The 18,518-nt window shown below is 31.0% G+C and overlaps 3 protein-coding genes across 4 annotated transcripts; 1 reads left to right on the forward strand and 2 right to left on the reverse strand.

The window, feature by feature from the left end:
- Positions 1 to 222: 222 nt before the first annotated feature.
- LOC113865489 (3-deoxy-manno-octulosonate cytidylyltransferase, mitochondrial) lies at positions 223 to 5,984 on the reverse strand. Of its 2 annotated transcripts, none has more exons than XM_027500079.1 (8): positions 5,545 to 5,984; positions 4,039 to 4,084; positions 3,322 to 3,408; positions 2,307 to 2,431; positions 1,507 to 1,646; positions 1,329 to 1,380; positions 1,094 to 1,204; positions 223 to 443 (listed from the first exon to the last, which is right to left on the reverse strand). In XM_027500079.1, the coding sequence occupies exons 1-8, from the start codon at positions 5,824 to 5,826 to the stop codon at positions 351 to 353; spliced, it is 936 nt and encodes a 311-aa protein (XP_027355880.1). In that variant the 5' UTR covers positions 5,827 to 5,984; the 3' UTR covers positions 223 to 350. The 2 variants fall into 2 exon arrangements, with proteins under 2 accessions (XP_027355880.1, XP_027355881.1); XM_027500080.1 differs by having other exon boundaries at positions 321 to 443; positions 1,507 to 1,642; positions 2,303 to 2,431.
- A 4,719-nt stretch (positions 5,985 to 10,703) lies between these two features.
- LOC113865116 (putative RING-H2 finger protein ATL19) lies at positions 10,704 to 11,306 on the forward strand. Its single transcript, XM_027499487.1, has one exon. It carries the CDS (start codon positions 10,704 to 10,706, stop codon positions 11,304 to 11,306), a length of 603 nt encoding a protein of 200 aa, XP_027355288.1.
- Positions 11,307 to 13,270: 1,964 nt separating this feature from the next.
- Positions 13,271 to 16,021, reverse strand: LOC113865119. Its single transcript, XM_027499492.1, has one exon. It carries the CDS (start codon positions 16,019 to 16,021, stop codon positions 13,271 to 13,273), a length of 2,751 nt encoding a protein of 916 aa, XP_027355293.1.
- Positions 16,022 to 18,518: the final 2,497 nt, after the last annotated feature.

An 18,518-nucleotide genomic window follows, 5' to 3' on the forward strand; every position in this document is an offset into this window, starting at 1 on the left:
CTGAACTTTTATAAATCCCCCTAACGATATATTACTTGTCTTAATCATCACTATTGTTAATACGACCCAAGTCCCACTGAAATTATTTTCTTAAGATTAAAGATACATATTATATATGTAACTAAAATTTTCATTCTCCAACGTGTATGTTACAACGTACATGAAAAGAGAAACTAGCTCAATTGCCGATGCTAAAAATTAACATATGTTATAAATTATAACACTCGTACTATATTGAAAGCAACAAAAAGAGTTACATTAAAAGCTAAAAAATAAAAATAAAAACCATATCTATCTGTTATGTGATGTGCTAATGGTTAATTTATATGGCTTCACTGCCGCAACTGAGTTCAAGACAAGTTCCTCTCACGCATTAGAGATTCTATCTTTTCAACATCTTCAGGAGTGTCAACCCCATGCGCCTCATGATCAACTTTTATTACCTACAGCAGAAAATAAAAATACAAGCTGAAGTGCACAACAATGATATGAATAATTTATCCCACATCAGATCAGATTATTAAAATCGCAATCATCAACTACAACTATGAGTCTATAATAGTTCTAAATTAATTAGCAGCAGCTATAATCTTGAGAGATGATGTAAATGTCACTAAACTTTAGAAGAACATTTTATTAACAGTCCATTTTTTTATTCCCTGGCATTTGTAAATGAATTTAAGGGGAACGGTGCAATTTTCTTTGTCCACAATTTTAAGTGAATTCCTATCACTCAGGAAACCTGAAACTCCATTACTGTTGTCTAGAAGACTAGAACACATCCAAGTACACCTCAAAATCAGGTACTGGATGCTATAATCAGTAAAACATTCCACTTGAGAAGGATTTCAAGATTACTGCAGTGCAGAGGAGCGTTGAACAGTAATAATAAAACATCTAACCAGCTAGAGCTATCATCAAGTGTTCAGTTTCATAATCAGACAACTTCATTAGAAAAGCTGAATATTTTGGACAACTCCCGTCTAATGGCAAGTTGGTAACCAAACCTTGCACTTGGAATAATCAAGTAAAAAGTTGCAAATCGGTGGGATATAGATAAAAGAATAAGGGCCAATATAAATAACTTAGGTACCTTCATCTTGTAGCCATTCTCAAGGACTTTAAGCTGCTCCAAATCCTCCTCGAGTTGCAATGGAGTTGGTTTAAGTTCTGGGTATATCTTTAGAAACTTTGCATCATAGCTCTGGCAGAAATTATACAAAAAAGAATTAATTCTCAACAAAGCAAATAATGGTAAGAGACAAATAAACTACAAATAAGCAATGATTGTTATCATGGCCAATTAAAAAGAATTTTAACATTAGTACCTGAATCCCAAGATGAAGCAAATATGGGAACTGTTGATTGACCTTCCCTGACCTATACAGTATGTATGCAGGCATTTTACAGTTTTACAAAAATATGTAGAACAATTTCACAAGATATACAGCAAATAAAGGAACAATTAAGAACAAAAACCTGAAACTTTCATTTCTTCTAACTTACTTGTTAAATGGGATTAGTCCTCGTGAAAAATAGATGGCATAGCCACGATTATCTACCACACATTTCACTCTATTTGGATCATGTGCATCTTCAGGCTTTAAAGACGTGACTGCAGTGCTGAAAACTGCATCCGGAGCTGCCTGTAGGATCAGGATAATGAATTCCTTTGGCCACAAAGTCACAATAGTTCAAAGTGAAAATTTTCAAGATAACCTGATGCTATATTAAATGAGTGATTTGGAACCATTGACTCACCATTTTGTTCAGAAAAAAATGCACAAATGTTTATTAACAAACTAAAACAGGTAGTCATTAAGAATTTAGTCCTTACACCTAACATCCTTTTTTGTTTAGTCTATATGAACACTATATTTAGTCCTTGCATGAAAAACCGTTGATGAAATGGTCCTTTCCATTTGTCACGGTAGCACAGTTTTAGATTTAGTCTTCATACTTGATAGTATTGTTCATTTTAGTACCTATATGAAATAAATTTACACTTTGTTTTGATCTCTACATTTTGGTCCTTACACCTAAAAATATCTTTTTGATTTAGTCCCTATAGGAAAAATATTCTAACACCATTATAATGTCAACAATCAGTTAAGACTAATTTGTAAAAAAAATCCATCAAGGAACCAAAATGTAGATTTTTTTTTTTTTGGTGGTAGAACTAAACCAAAAAATAATGTCAAGTACAAGAGCTAACTATTTAATTTAACCTTACTTTGCCAATGGAACAATATTTGCATTTTCTATGGAATGAAAAGAATAAATTTAAGAAGAAAAAAAAAACATACCTGCAAAGCTTTCACAACACCATCTATTATCTCAGGTTCTATAAGTGGCTCATCACCCTGAATGTTGACAACAATATCATATTTTTTCCCAAGCTTCTGTAGGGCTTCATTGCAGCGCTCAGTACCTATCAATGAAAATAGATAGTGTTAAGATGTCCCACATTGGTTAGGAATAAAACCAGAAACTCCTTATAAGGGTTAGAACAATCCTCTTTTTATGAGCTAGCTTTTGGGAGTGAATTAAGCTCAAGTTTCTTAACATGGTATCAGAGCCTATTTAATTTGAACGTTGGGCTACCCATAGCTGTCCAGTCCTATTGGGTCCATCTTGCAGATGTCCAGTCCTGCAAATTTCACGTACAAGATATCCAGTCCTGGGCGTGAAGAGAGTGTGTTAAGATGTCTCATATTGGTTACAAATAGAGTCAGAATACTCTTTATAAGGGTTAGGACAGTCCTCTTCTAAAGAGCTAGCTTTTAAAAGTGAGTTAAGCCCAAGTTTCTTAATATAGTATCAGAGCTTGGTTAAGAAAAGTGTCTGTGGAGTGGTTGGTGGAATGAGGTATTTGCATGGGAAAAGAAGGAGAGAATTTGGAAGAGAGGGAGGGATGGAAGATCGACATGATTCACAAACAAAGCGAAATTTGAGAATATCTATGTGATTGTCAAGAGATTTTCCAATCTTGGGCCACAGCTCTATGGGTAGTTCAAACCAATCTACCTTTTCATCCATGGCTTCAATCAAAGATTTTGGCTTTGTTTGTTGACTTTGCTTTGCTCTATGCCCTAGATTTTAATGGATCTTTATGGGGTTTTTATGAAAGGGTGGGTAAAGTGTCTCTGTTCGTAGAAGTTTACATGTAAATTTACACGAAGGTGAGAAGTAAGGACAGTCCTCCTCTTATGAGCTAGCTTTTGAGAATAAGTTAGACCCAAGTTTCTTAACAGAGAGTATGAAACACTGAAGAAAAAAGCTTTGAATAGCTACAATCCAACAAGCAAGTAATTTGCTTACCATTTCTGCAAGATTCTGATGTCATAATAACATCAGCTCCAAATTGTCGACAGCAGTCAGCAATCTTTTCATCATCAGTTGCCACAACTAGAATTAGAGAAAATTACCAGTTAGACATTGAAAAAGTACCAGTCTTTTCAAGATACTGCACATGTATGTACACATTTACTAAATTGTAACACTGTTTATTACTTTATTTGATTGAATATGAAGCATCAGATGACATGCATACAAAATGAATTCAAATCTACTTATCACAATCCAACCATCTCATGATGTTCTTGAGTTAAGTTGCCTATAAGTTCAGAAAGGAAATGCAAAGCTGCTAGATCTTGGAAACATTTGAGGATTTCTATCCTCAAAAGCCCAACATGTGGCTTACATGCATGTACAAATGCAGAAACTGTAAAAGATATATGCAACTTAAAGTCATTTATTTGTTTAGGATGTGTTTGTGCATAAATTGGGACGGTTCTCAAAAGGAACACATTGATATATGCATAAAACTGAATTTCAATTTCAGTTTACACTCTAGGCAAAGATTTTCATATATCTAATTTAGGATCTCTGTGCCCACATGCAACAAATAAGACATGAATCTCAGTTTCACTTAGAGGCATAAATTTTATAATACCCCTTTCAGAGATTAACCCAAGACAAATTATATATTAGAGCTACCAATGCCAGATTGGAGGAAGATCATGTGGTTAAACCTACCAACATGATCCAATGTAGCTGCCAGCTTTGCCCTTTCCCATGTTCTCTGTAAAAATTTAGCCCAAAGTAGGTAAAATACATCATAATTTGACCATTGAAAGAAATAAGTGTTGGGAATAGTTTATATCCAACAAGTCAACTGAAAATTCTAATAACTGAATATTGGACCAAAAAAAAAATTTAGCTAGTTGTGAAAGATATACAAGTGATACAAAAGCAATAGTTGAGAGATGTAAAAACATATTTCATATTTGCACATTAATTCAATGAGGCTCAGCATTACACAAAAGTGCCACGCTCACATGGATTTACACTTACCATGCTTATTTTAATTAGTGATCAGAGTCGAGTTAACCACATGTGCTGAAATTCATTGGAAGACCTTGTGTTTGACAGCCACTCTATATTGATTTATACTTTTCTTTAATTATTTCTCATTTGTTGTCCAAATTAACTCTGTCTATGTTCCGATATCTATTACCAAACCCAAGTAAAGAATTGTGTTAGACTTTTGATAGTCAACATAAAACTTGTCAAATCATACACATGATCAATCACAGTGTTTTTTGTACAAATTCAGAACCTGAAGGACACCCCAAAATGCACCTATACAAGAGTTTCAGTACAGTTCGTGTTATGCATATGTCCACTTTTGCTATTCATTTAAATTTTCACAAAGTGGGTTCCAACATGTAATATTGTTTTTAATTTCCTCAAATAGGATGATAGTCACATGTTATGTTTGATGTAAATTCCATGGTTGCTCTGCACTTCAGAAGAGAATTTGATTAGCCTATTAATTATTCTCCAAATTTATCTCAACTGATACAAAATATCATAGGCTTAACCCATTACCCATCAAAACTTCAACTCACAGATCCATATTTTGAATCACGACAACACACATTCGGAGGCAACTAGAAGGAAAAGGAACTTCATTCAAAATTTTGTCCATCAAATAGAAAGCTGATTGAATGAATCGCTGAAATGTCTTTATTGTGAGTTAACTGAACAAATTAACAATGAATGAGTAAAACAAAACGGTGCAACTTTTTCAAAAGACAAAAAGCAAAAGTGTCACAAAAGCAACCTTCACCTTTCAATTCACGTGTAAAAGCTACCCCTAAGCAGAGTCCAGACTCCAGAATTTGTTAGCATTAAAGTTATTATTATTATTATTATTATTATTAATGAAACGACCCTTTATCCCTTTTTAGATTTTTCATTTCCAACCAACATGAAAGCTAAATTAAATATAATTCATGAGGATTCACAACAATCCACTTTCAATTTTAAAATAAATAAGCGCATATGTAGTTTAACTTATATTTATTTTTACTAATTTCTTGAGTTAGTTTTTAAAACATAATGGATTATTAAAAAAAAAACTAAAGCAGAAAACGACCAGCAAATAATAAAAAAAGAAATTGAAATAAATAGACATAACTTAAAATAATATTAAAAAAATATATTTTGGGAAGAGAAGAAGAGGGTAGGGAGGTGAACCTGAATCATGGGTTTGCCAAGGATTTGAACTAGAGGCTTTCCCTGGAAGCGAGAGGAAGCGAATCGGGCGGGTATGATACCAACAACTCGACTCCGAAATTTGTTGAATCGGGTCATGTAAGCGCGTGCACCCACCGCTGCTGCAATCGCAACTCCGGCCACAATGCCATGGATGATCCATGCCTTTGAGTTGTTGGAAGAATCAAACGACGACATTGAAGAAGAAGAAGAAGAAGAAGATGATGATGATGATGAAGAGGAAGCTGAGGAACAAATTGCCATGACCCAAGAAGAAAATTCGAATAGAGAGCGTTGATTTGGAAGTAGAAGAAGATAATGAAATCAGTGACAGTGCTAATTGGCGTATTGGACCATTAACCTTAGATGTTAGATCTCCCTTCGCTCCAACGTATTACATTCACCAGCTTTTTGGAATAACAATACTTTCACTTTAATAAAAATATAATATTTTTTACAATCGTAAATTATTATCAATCGCAAATAAATATAGTTAGATTAATTTTTTTTTTCCATTTTAACAAATTCTTTATTTTAATTTTTAATACTAGTCAAATAAAAAATGGACAGATAACATTTTAATGAATCAAATCAGCACTAGAAATTAAAAATAAAAATTTATAAAAAGAACTAAAACCATATTTTAATTTATATTTTATTAGAGTTAGAAAACCACCTGTATCACCGGAGAAAGTTTCTTTCTTATGTAATTGTTTTTCATAAATTTTAAAATTAAACCAAATATTTTTCATAAATTTTAACCGATAACGTAATAAAATAGTTTTTCGTATAAAATGGTTTTGTGATCCTCTGTGGCCGACAGAGTTAGCCATCCTATGGTTTCAGATATTAGGATTATGATACAGGTGTTTCATCAGGTCCTACCAAATCTTCGTGTGTGAATATATTATTTAAATAATCAAAATTAAAAAATACATATTCTTTTAAAAATAATTGCATAATTTTTCATTAGTTTTTAATTTTAGTTATTTATGTATAGTTATTGATATATAAATTAACTATTTCAAATAAATAAAAATATTGAAGTTTGTAAATTTAAATTTTGTTAAATTATATGAAAATTTAATTTTAATGTAACGTCGTTATAAATTTTTTTAATATAATATTATACATATATTGTTTAAATTAAATATTATGTAATAATGTTATATTATAAAGATTAATTAAGTGAAATCATAAAAAAATACTGTTGATTACATACAAAGAAAAAGAGAGAAAGAGGTTTTAGTAATAATAATGATAATTGAGTTTATTAAAAGAAAATTATGTATTTAACATTTTAATTAGAGTAAAGATACTAATCTATTAATTTAGTTAAATTTAAATGATTAATTTTTTTTTATTGTTCATGTTCAATACACAAATTAAAAGACATTTAAATATATATTATTTTATATTTTTTAATAATTTTTTTACCTCATAAATATTATTCATTTGATATAATCAAGTTTGAGTTAGATAAAATTGTTATGAAAGTGGCATAACATCTTAATTTAATTTTTAATATTTTCTAAATAAATTAATTTCACAATAAATAAGAATAATAAATTTGTCATTTAAATAATTTTTAATAAATAGTTTCATTAAAGTATTTCTAAATAATGATGGATTACAAGTTTGAATCAAATCATTACTATAAGACTTAATTAATACATCATAATTTTAAAAGAATAGTTTATTAAGTCTTATAGCAGCTTCATCTATCCCTTCACTAAACCTGGTATTGATTATCTTAGTCACCTGAAAAATAAATATAAAGGTGAGTAATTTATACTATTCTACACACACAAGCATAGAGACCCATCTTACACATTTCGCATGTTTCTAACATAAATCATGATATAATTTAATTCATTCATTGAGCAATCCTGAGTCAATTCATTACATCAATACGCACGTCAAATCACATCAATTCACACACGAGTACACTTATTGTACTTTCAATCAATTCACAAACATACGTACAGTAGTCATGCTTACTATAGCATTGTAATCATAGATTTCTGATACCCTCAACCTCAAGGACTTATTTAGTTTTACATCATGGGTGGTCGTTGGTTAGTCTCCGCCTCACGGATACAATGTGTGCAGTCATATGCCTCTTAGCAAAAGTGCTAGTTAGAGGCCGAGTCAGGATGAGAGTGTGTGATCTGTGGTGCACCCACGCTCACTATTGGTGTCATTACAACTCTCTCTTCTCTAAGGTATTTCTATCATCCTCATCTTTCATACCCCTAGTATATCGCTATAATCATTCATAGTTTTCAATCATGTCATTTTCCAAGCACTTCACCCACATTCTCAATCATTCATCGTATTCACTCTCACACATGGCACATCTACACATATACACATATTTAACCACACTAAGTTCCACACAATTTCTATTACACTCATTACAATCAAGTCATTTCCATCTAAATATACACATGTCTACGTTTTATTTCAATCACATTCCAAAACATAGCAATATAAATAAACTATAAGTACAAAGAAATAGGGTAAAGTCCTCTCTTACTTTAGATTGAAGACTCACAACACAAATTAACAGTAGAAAACCTTCCCCACATAGTTCTTCGTCCTAAACACATAGAAAATTTTCATGAGAATCTGATAAAACGAAAAAAGGGACAAAAGCCGAAACTCTAGCTTTCAAAACTTACCTTCAAGCGTCCCAAACGTGATTTCAACCTTCAATTTTGCACCTAAGTGACTTTGAAGACAATTTAATAGGTGAAATAGGGTTGGAAATCAAGAGAATCGAAAGAGAGATGAAGAGAAAAACTGAGAATGTGTTTTCCGAATCTTAAACCGCTCAAATACTCTAAGAGTCATGACTCTTTCGCTACAACGAGACATCTTTTACTACAATGAAACCCTTTCTCGCTGCAGCGAAAATCTCAAACGAATTTGCACTTTGGTTTCTGCAAAATTTCACTATAGCGAAATTGTACCTAAAAAATACTCTCTCTTTGTTGCTTTCTCGCTACAACGAGAGCGCAACAGAAGCATGCCCTCTGCATAGGACATACTTGCTACAACGAGATTCCTTTTGATGCAGCAAGAATGCCCTTACAGCACACTCTTAGCTTATTTCTCAATCAATTTCAGCCAAATCACAAGTCCACACTCACATTTCAATCATAATATACAAATATATACACATATTCACATCACCACATAATTCAAATGCACATTCAATAGTAATTCGTATATTTATATTAATAAACAAAATGCTATTACAAAACTCGAGGCATTACAAGTGACAAAAGTCAATAGTATTTACTAAAATTTAAATTTGAAATCATAACTTAAGATAAAAAAATTATTATTAAATAATTTACGTGCACTTTTAATTACTTAAAAATAAATATTAAATTATTTTTTAAAATATAATAAATATTATACTTTTTAATTAAAAAATCAAATCTAATGATATAAAACTGTTAATAAACTTTATTTATTTATGATAAAAATAAACCACTTAAACTTTTCTAATAACAAATAGTATAAAAAATGTTATATTTTTTAATGTTAAAAAGTAACATGGGATATTCATTCTAAAGTAATTAATAACTATATTTTTTATTAACAATTTATATTTATTTATAAATAAATATATTTTTATTTAATATTTTATAATAATAATTTTTTAAATTTTAAATATATAATTTAACACATTCTATAATATTAATTTAATGTTACCGTGCAGGACGTGGTGATGTGCTAGTATAATTAAAAGTACTATTTCTGTTTTATTATTGGTATATTTAAAAGAATAATACGTATATTTAAAAATAAGTAATGCTTTTCATATACAACTTATTTATTATTTCTGAATATGATTTCTGTTATTATTATATTTTATCATATATGATAAGTGTGTAAAGTATTCAGAAATTAAGTAAAAAAATAAAAATACATTTAACTAAATAAGAAATAATGATTAATATTTTGTTAAAAATTTGAATAAATAAAGAAATAAAAATGAAGTTTTATTTCAAAAGTACTACATAAATTTTTTTAAAAATTACAGTGGGCGTTTATGTTAGAAATCATGCATTTAACTATTATACATAAAAAGAGTTAAAGAATATTTTTAAATAAATTTAAAAGCAAGACAATTGATTTTTAGACATAATTTCTTATAGAATTTTAATGTATAAAAATAATTAAAAATTAATTTAATTATATATTATTATTTGATAAATACGTTAAGTATTTCGTATTAAACGGATACTTAAGACATTTCGGTCAAAGAGAGAATAAAGAACTAATAATCAGATAAAAAAAAACAGTGAAAAGTTGTAACTGTTGGTCTACAAGATGCAAAATCATACTTATTTAATATTTATATTATTTTTTGCTAATACTTATATATTATTCTTTAATTGTTATTAATATTATTTATTAATTAAAATTAAAAAAGTTAATAAAAATTTATATTTAATATTATCACTAACTAATAAAATAAAACTAATTTTAATTAATAAACACCACCCATGATCCTTGTGCCTAAATTTTGTTTATTTGTGAATCAATGCGTGCGTATATCCTCATCAGTTTTCCTCTTTCGACGTGTGCCTTTAATGCAATGCACTTACAAACAAAGAAAACAGATGCGTTTTTCCGCATAGGACAATTAACCAAAAAAGAAACATTAGAATAAAATCATTTTCTATTTTTTTTATCTAATTAGGAAAATAAAAAGTTACTAAAAGTATATTTATTATAAAGGATAAAAGTGATTTAAAATATTTTTAAAATATATTTTCAAATCTAACTGTTTTTACAATCTAAATTTTAAATATATTCTTTCTATTTCTCTTTCATTTTCCTTTATATCAATTATCACATTAATGACTCTCTATATATTCTATCCTTCTTAAGATAACATTATGGATGCATTTAATATTAAATTTAAATGTATACTTAATGATACATGACTGTAAATTTTTATTGAAATTTATTATTTATTGATTTATTATTATATGTTATTCAACACCAATTAAAAAATTGGTTTAATATAAGTTAACCAATATACCGAGCCATAAAATAAAATAATCCAAATAAAACAGTCATGTTAAGCTTTCACACTTGGTTTGAAACAATCACACACCATGGACGACAACAACATGAGAAGGGTGTCAAGAATTCTTATGTCTCCATCACCACCGACCCCACCTCTAGTTTCCTTCATTGCAACTCTTGCAATTGCAACGTTAATCTTCCTGTGCCTCTATGTTTTTTCAGCCATTGTTTCTGTGGCCATACTTCTAGCCCTTTACATCACATCAGTGTTCCTTTGCAAGTTTACTCGTGACAATCGTGAACTGAATGCTGAATTGAGAGAAAGAACCTCTTTTTATGCCCAAATCCCTCCAAATAACCAAAGGGTAGTGAGAATTTTCAATAAGCTTTTCTGGGTTGTTGAGGAAAAGAGGGGAAAGCAAAGGAAACTACTAATAGGATCTGTTGTGTGTTTTGGAAGCCAAGAAATGGCATCATCAAGTAGTAGTGAATGTGCAATTTGCTTTGAGGATTTCAAGGAGGGAGAAGAATGCCTTGTTTTCTCAGTTTGTGGCCACATTTTCCATTGTGATTGTATCCACCGTTGGGTAGAGAAGAAGCCCAATTGCCCAATTTGTCGTCATTGTGTCCCATCAGCTGCCACCATGATCACTAAATCTAGAAGCATAGAACTGCTGGCAAATTTAGTTTAGTGTTTCAAAGTGATTTTTGGTACGTATATATGTTTCTGTGAAGTCATAGTTACAATTGAAAACTTTGGTCTACTTTTTGGTCATCTCTGGAAAAAGAATTTTCATATATATTTTCTATTTTTTATTGTTAATTATTTCCCATTATCGAGAATTAAGTTTAAGTAAGTTAATTCACTTTCTCAATTGTTAACTCTGTTTACAGTCTCTCAACTGGTTTTAAATTTGAATAAAAAATTTGTCAAAACTCATATACGAATCACTTCTAATGAATCTTAACAGAGGTATGTGCAAATAACTACCTTACTTGGTGAAAAAAAAAAGACTTTTGTTATTGTTAGCTTTTGTCATGTGATTCAATGTTAAGAACTTGTCCTTAATTAGTTAAAAATCACCTTCAAATTTTTATCATATCTATCAATTTTTTAATATCACAAGTGATATAAAAATGACATGCTTGAAATCTAAATAGGAAGATACTATAGCATGGAGTGACAATTAATGAATGCTTCGAGAAGATCTCTTTTGGAGTAAATTGGAATCCCTGAATTTATGTTGTTATACTCATTTTCAATTTACTTATATTCTAAGAATGGTTAATATGGTTACATCACTTATTAAATGAATTTTTATTATTAATTAAAAGTTATTAAAATTTAAAAAATTACAAATAAAATTAATTAAATTAAAAATAAAATTTTTATAATTTTTTAGAATTCTCAATAAAATTTATCATTTATAAAAATGTTGCAAACATTTCTCTCGAACAAGAATGAAATATGGCAGCATTTTGAATCCATTCCATTTGTTTCTACCAATTGAATGTATCAAACAGGAAAGAAACAAAGATTCAAAATAAAACTCAACACATAACAAACACAACTCTAACTCATTTGAAATCGATGAGTCGATGACTAACACTCGATAATTAAGAAAAAAAAATAAAAAAGTCACCATTCATTTCCTCGCCTTCTTCCCTCGACCTTTTCTTCTTCTTCCTCTTCCTCATCCTCATCGTCTATGTCATCATCATCAAAATCTTCGAACACTTGATCATCATCATCATAATCCATATCATCATCAACATCGTCCGTATCCTCATCCTCATCCTCATCGTAGTCGCTCCTAGGAGTGCCACGTGTCGGTGACCTACCAGTATTTACTTGCCGAGCGAACGTGACGGGAAACGTAAAGGTGGAGGTTTTAAAGAGCGACAAATATTCGGGTCGGGCAACCGGGGAAACGGGTCGGGTCAGAACAAATGCAGGGTTACGGAGAAACGACAATGGAAGAGTGAGGCTAGGCTTGATTTTGAACAGCGTTCTGGTTGCCATTTTTGGCAGCGTAACAGAGGGTGGTTATTTTCTTTTGGTTTGAGCTCTGTTTCGTTGCCACTGAGGGAGTGAAGGTGGCTATTACTATTAGTTAGAATATAAAGATGGAGGGGTTTAGGGTTTTTAGCAATGCCGTGGCGCAGTTCTTGAATGACACGTGTCTCTTTTGTGAAAAAGAAGGTTCTGGAGGTGCAGACCAAGATTCAATCCCTGCCAAACGATAAAAGGGAATGAAATTTTTTTAAAATTACTAACGTTTTGAGAGACATTTTAATTTTTAATAAAAATAGTAGTTATTTTATCAAAATATATAATATTTATTTATTTTTAAGATGATAAATATTTTTTATTTTTTATTCTCAACTCGACTAAAGTTAACATTTTTTTTTTATATACTCTTATTTTAATTTTTACATCAAGAGTATTTACCAATTCTGATTCATCTTTGACACAAAATAATCTCTGCAAATCATTAATAGTAACAAAATGGCAATTTATAGAGTGGAAATCATTGATAAAAAGAACTGAAATGTTACAATTTGTAATCCTCATAGAAGAGGAAAAAGACATGCCAAAGGGTGAGTCATTCTGTTTTCTCAGCATCAGCATGTAGCATACAATATTTCTTGAGAACTATCCCTCAGTCACAACTGACACCTTTTCATATTTTTCTATACCTTTGATTCTCCAAGAAAGAATGCTGCAACCACCAAAACGTTGTTGCAAATAGATAATTACAGCAAACATCAAGCTTACCAAAGGAATGATTATATCACAAACAGTGGAGTAATAGTCTGCAATCTCATCCTCATATAAGGATGAACCATCAACATAAACAAGAGACTCAAAGAGATCATATGCATGAGGAAGCAATCTCACCAAACTGATTCCAAAGTAAAATGAAAATGAAAGAGCGTTCCCCTTGGAATTCCAAAACAAGTTAAACAAAATTTGAGGCAAGAGAAAGCCATCTAGTACCAACCCTGAATAAGATTTCAAGTCCTCCCAATATGAGTGCTGTTGGTGGTCTAAAAGGCTAGATGAAGACACCATTTCACCATGCAAAATATTGTTTTGGTGTACAAGCAATGCAATTAAGAACCCTGCTGCATATAGAGGAAAAATCACATAGAAAACCTTCATCTCAGCAATCCAAAGGTCCTTTTGCTTTATATCGGCCTTTCTTGATGACCAAGTTACCTGCAGGAGTCGAAGTTGCAACAAGAAAGCTACCATTACAACTAGCCTTACAGCAATTTCATTTACTTCAAGCCATTCATTTCCAAGTGAAGCGCTTTTCTTGTCATGATTTTGTGCAAAAAGGGCTTCAAAGTTCAGAACAAGAGGTATCATATTTCCCAAAGTAAGAATCAATAGCATGACAAAGGAGACTAAGGGAAGCATATCGGGATTTCTTCTCACATGGTAAAGTTGTAAGCCCACAAAAACACATGCTAGTGTGGTACAAACCAGAATCATTATGACCTCCATATCTATTTTCCTTAAGATTTGTGTTGCTTCTGCTGTGTAAAATGCCGCTGAAGTCATGTCCAACCGCTTGAAGTAAAGAGGATCTGAATTTCCGCGCATGCTTTCAATACTTCCCTTGATATAACCATTGTTCTCTGCAGGTAGTGGTGGAAACTGAAACTTGACAATAACCTCACAATCCACAGAATTTGTTGTTGGTATTTGGTTCTTTGAGCCAAGATATCTGCAACCTACCATACATAAGCTTCCAGCTTCAGCATCATAAAATCCCTCAGCTGAAACATTCATGGTCTCAGTTGCATTTGTTGTAGTATTTAACATAGGCTTCTCTTCTCCTAACTTGCCATTAGGTAGTAGATTGATGCTGATTTTGTAGCTAACATTGTAGAAGCCAGAGCTGCTGGAGTTTGTAGAGATGAATGGATGTGCATAGGTGGAGTTAGAAGGAAAGGTTTCATCGAAGTCCCACAGTTGAATCTGATCATTAACAACCAATGGAACAGAATAACCCCAGGCAATTCTCCTCTTAGAGTTTCTAACTGACATGTCAAATCTCATATCAGGAGAATATATATCTGGATACCTTATTCCCTTGTTCTTCAAAGGTTCTTGTCTTGGACACATCTTTCTGACTTTGTCCAATTGGCTATACTCATACTTTATGCCAGATATTTCAATCCTTCTGTCCTGAGGAGTTCTTAAAACCATCCTCTTGAAATAACCCAAATCCCCCTCAGTTTTGTTGCTCCAAATTTGGCCCACAATGCTACTTGCATCTTCGATTGACCATATCTTTGGAAACCTCAAGCTCATTCTTGTTGAACAATCACCCACATGAACACTAGCCACTGATTCTTCCATGCCCAAGAAATGACAAGCAACTATATACAATTGGTTATTTTTCTCATCCCACCACCCTTCTCCGACAAATGTAGCATTAGGATTGAAAGACCAGCGAGCACCACTATTGCGAAAGCCAATCAACACTCTCACTTTTTGCTTAACATCTGAACAAACCAATTCTCTCAGAGACACAATATAAGGCAATTGGTTGGCATCACCCCTATTAATAGGACTACAATTCTTTGCAGAATTGCAATCCCTATTATATTGCAAATCAAATTTACCATTAATCATTGAAAAAATATTTGAGCAAAAACCACCCGGATTAATGGATAAACCTGGCACTAGACCTTCATCAGAATACTCATTCTTAGCTTCTTTAGTATAATTATTCAAAGTATATTCATAATCCATTCTTGGAAGAATAAAAATAGAAATGGGTTCAAAATAACTCACCTCATGCTCAGAACTCAAGCTCTCCAAGCTTCCAGTAAGCAAAGTAGAAATAGTATTCCTAGAATTGACAACATTGTAAAGCTTGAAAACAACCTCAAAACGTTGCATGTTATAGCCAGATCCTGTTCCAACCATACAAAGCTTCCCTGAAGATTCTGACCAGAACCCATCAAGCCTAAAGGTCATTGAACTTGGAAAACGCTTGTGGTTCTTCAATCTACTGCCACGTGTGGAGTTTCCCACACGGTAGTAGGAAGAGGCACTACGTAGGATCAATGTTGCTCCAATGTTGAGTATGCCTAAGACATCAGTTTCATACACACTCTTGACTCTAAGGGTAACTTGTTTCTGTCTCAAGGTTCTGATAGAGTCAGCACCAACAATTGTGTCACCACCAAGGTAGTAACCAGCTTGGAATTGACCATGTGGGAAGAGTTTGAACTTGGACTCGTTTGGATTTGAGTATAGAACCACAGAAGCACAGTGATCTGTGTAAGTGAGTTGAGAAGCATAGGATGAGAAAGTGTTAAGGGTGATGGTGGTGAAGAGAAACAACGACGTGAGAAGAAATGATGATATTGTTGGGGGCTCCATGATCAGTGTAGCCAAATTTCTCTTTAGATGAAAGATGGAGTGGAACTAGAGATTCATGAAAATCTCTTATAGGGAGAGAATTTGAGCTTGTAAATTTATGTAAACATTTTTTCATATCAAACTATATAAGATATAATATTGTATCAATTATGTAAGCGATTATTATTCTTGAGTTAAATATGTTATAAATCTTGATTTAATGAAATATTTTAAGTTTAATTTTTATATATTTAAAACTAATTCATTTTAGTCTTTCGCAAATGTGGATCGAAGAAGAAATTAACACATAATAACCAGCCATTTCATTATTTAATATTAATTAAAAATTAAGAGTAATAATTTAAAAAATATATTAGAATTTGAATAAAAAATATTTTTATAAAGATAAAAATTAAATGTAATATATTTCAAAATAATAGAAGTTAATGATAATGATAACTCACCTTGAGTTGTGGTGTAAAATTAAGATCACACTTCATGTTCTTGACGATAATTGATTTTCCAAATTTATTTAATTTATATGTTATTAAGAGTTACCTGCTGCCAGCTTGATGAGTTCTTTCTTTCCTTCTTTTTTATTTTGGTCAAAAGCTTGGTGAGATTAAGTGAACATTTTTTACATTCGTAATCGTAAGCCATGACGTCAACCAAAGGTTTTAAGCAATATCCCCATTTCCCAACAATAAAAGAAGATCCGGAACAGGCCCTGAAAAACCATTTTTCTTTTAGATTCTTTGTTCATAGCTAAATATTCTATTCTAACTAGATACCCATCCACGTATTGTATGAGTATTTTAAAAGTTTCTTAAAGAGTGTTTAATGATAATTTGAGATATTAAAAGTTTTAAAAAAATACTTATATATATTATTTGTTTCATTTGTTAGATAATCTTATTGTTAATATAATTCTACTTGGATAAACTTAATGCTTAGTTTAAAAAAGAAAAGAAAAAACTTACCTCGATGAATATTATTTTGAAGATTAAATTAAGGTTGTTAAAGGTTAAAATTGATGAGAAAAGTAAAACAAGTAAATTATATATATCTTTCTTAAACTATAATGCTCATAATGGTTACTAATAAAAGAAATTAAGAAGGAAAAGGTCAAGTTTAAGCGACCAAAGAGATTATGATAAACATTGATCGAGAATAGATAAAACTAAAGAAACAAAACTGTTTTAATTATTTATGAGCAAGGAAGATGTTTAAGGGTAATTATAGTAATCGCAAGTATGAATGTGAAAAGAAAGGAAGAGAAAGAATGATTTGAGAGGAGAAGAGAGGAAAGATTAAATCAAAACATAATACAAATAATAAATTGATGATGTGGGGAAGAATTGATCCACTAAATAGGTAAAATCTAAATACTATAAATTAATTGATAGGTAAGCTAAAACATATAATCAACCCTTTTATTGTAGAAAATAAAAGATAAAAAATCATGTTCTAATTTTTTTTAAAAACTATAACTGTTCTCTTAGTTTGATATAATAAGTGTATAGCCTTCTATATGTTTCTGTTAGTAATATGCTATTATAATTTTATTCTAGACTCAATAATTACTTTATTCTAGACTTCGGCTTTGCAAAGTTTAACCAAATAATTTTTTCATTGAAAAGTTTATCTAATCTGAATCTTAATATAACTTATCAAACTAAACTCTTTTTAGCCTGTTGCAAGAAGTTTTATGATCAATTTTATTATATAAATTCTCATGTAAAATAGCTTATTGAATAAGCGGTTAATTAAGTGTGTTTCAAAATGCATCCTCCTTATTCGTCTTATAATCCCCATAGAAACATTATGAATACAGCTCATTGTTATTGATATCACAGTTGTTAAAGATGGCTAAGCTTATCATTTTGCTTTAGGTTTGTTCATTTCACAATTTTTAAAATCCATCCATGCATGCTGCAAAACTTTCAATAGCTTTTCCTATTTTGTATTTTTATTTTATATTTTAGTTATTTCAAGGACAAGCGAAGCAGCTGCATTTGAAAAATGAACAAAATTGTTACAATTGATACACTGCAATCTTGCAAAATGTAAGAGGAATTGCTTGCTTTCTCAAATATAGAAACTTTCGAGGCTTCGGAAAGTGCATTGACAGTGGACCTTACAAATGTTTTTGCTTCTAAGATTGTTTTACTAACAAGTTTTGAACTCAATTACATCCTAGTTTAATATAAAATACTGGTGTGATATTACGAACTCTATGGTAGAGGGTGAATGAGGGAAGATTATTGGAAGTTAGTGCATAGTAAGAGTATGGATACCTCAAAAAGTACTATTTTCAATGTAAGATTTTAAAGGGTGATGATTATCCGTTAGAGTGGGAGAGTTATGGATGGGTAAGAAGTGTATGGCTGCCTTATGTGGGCTTATGACTAAACGTTAATTTGGAAAGTAATTTATCATATAGAAGCATTTTTAAAACAAGTTTATCATATACAGCTATAAACCCAGATTACAGATAATCAGAAAGTGGTATGTTCAG

Source organism: Abrus precatorius, unplaced genomic scaffold (assembly GCF_003935025.1).
Source record: "Abrus precatorius isolate BTA unplaced genomic scaffold, Abrus_2018 Scaffold4, whole genome shotgun sequence".
Lineage (NCBI taxonomy): Eukaryota > Viridiplantae > Streptophyta > Magnoliopsida > Fabales > Fabaceae > Abrus > Abrus precatorius.

Excerpts from the sequence above, each read along its gene's own strand:
- LOC113865489 (XM_027500079.1), bottom strand. The coding sequence starts at position 5,826 with ATGGCAATTTGTTCCTCAGCTTCCTCTTCATCATCATCATCATCTTCT. Across the intron at positions 3,409-4,038 it reads AGCTACATTGGATCATGTTG|TTGTGGCAACTGATGATGAA; the intron begins GTAGGTTTAACC and ends CTCTAATTCTAG. Across the intron at positions 1,381-1,506 it reads GGACTAATCCCATTTAACAA|GTCAGGGAAGGTCAATCAAC; the intron begins GTAAGTTAGAAG and ends CATACTGTATAG.
- LOC113865116 (XM_027499487.1), top strand. The coding sequence starts at position 10,704 with ATGGACGACAACAACATGAGAAGGGTGTCAAGAATTCTTATGTCTCCA.
- LOC113865119 (XM_027499492.1), bottom strand. The coding sequence starts at position 16,021 with ATGGAGCCCCCAACAATATCATCATTTCTTCTCACGTCGTTGTTTCTC.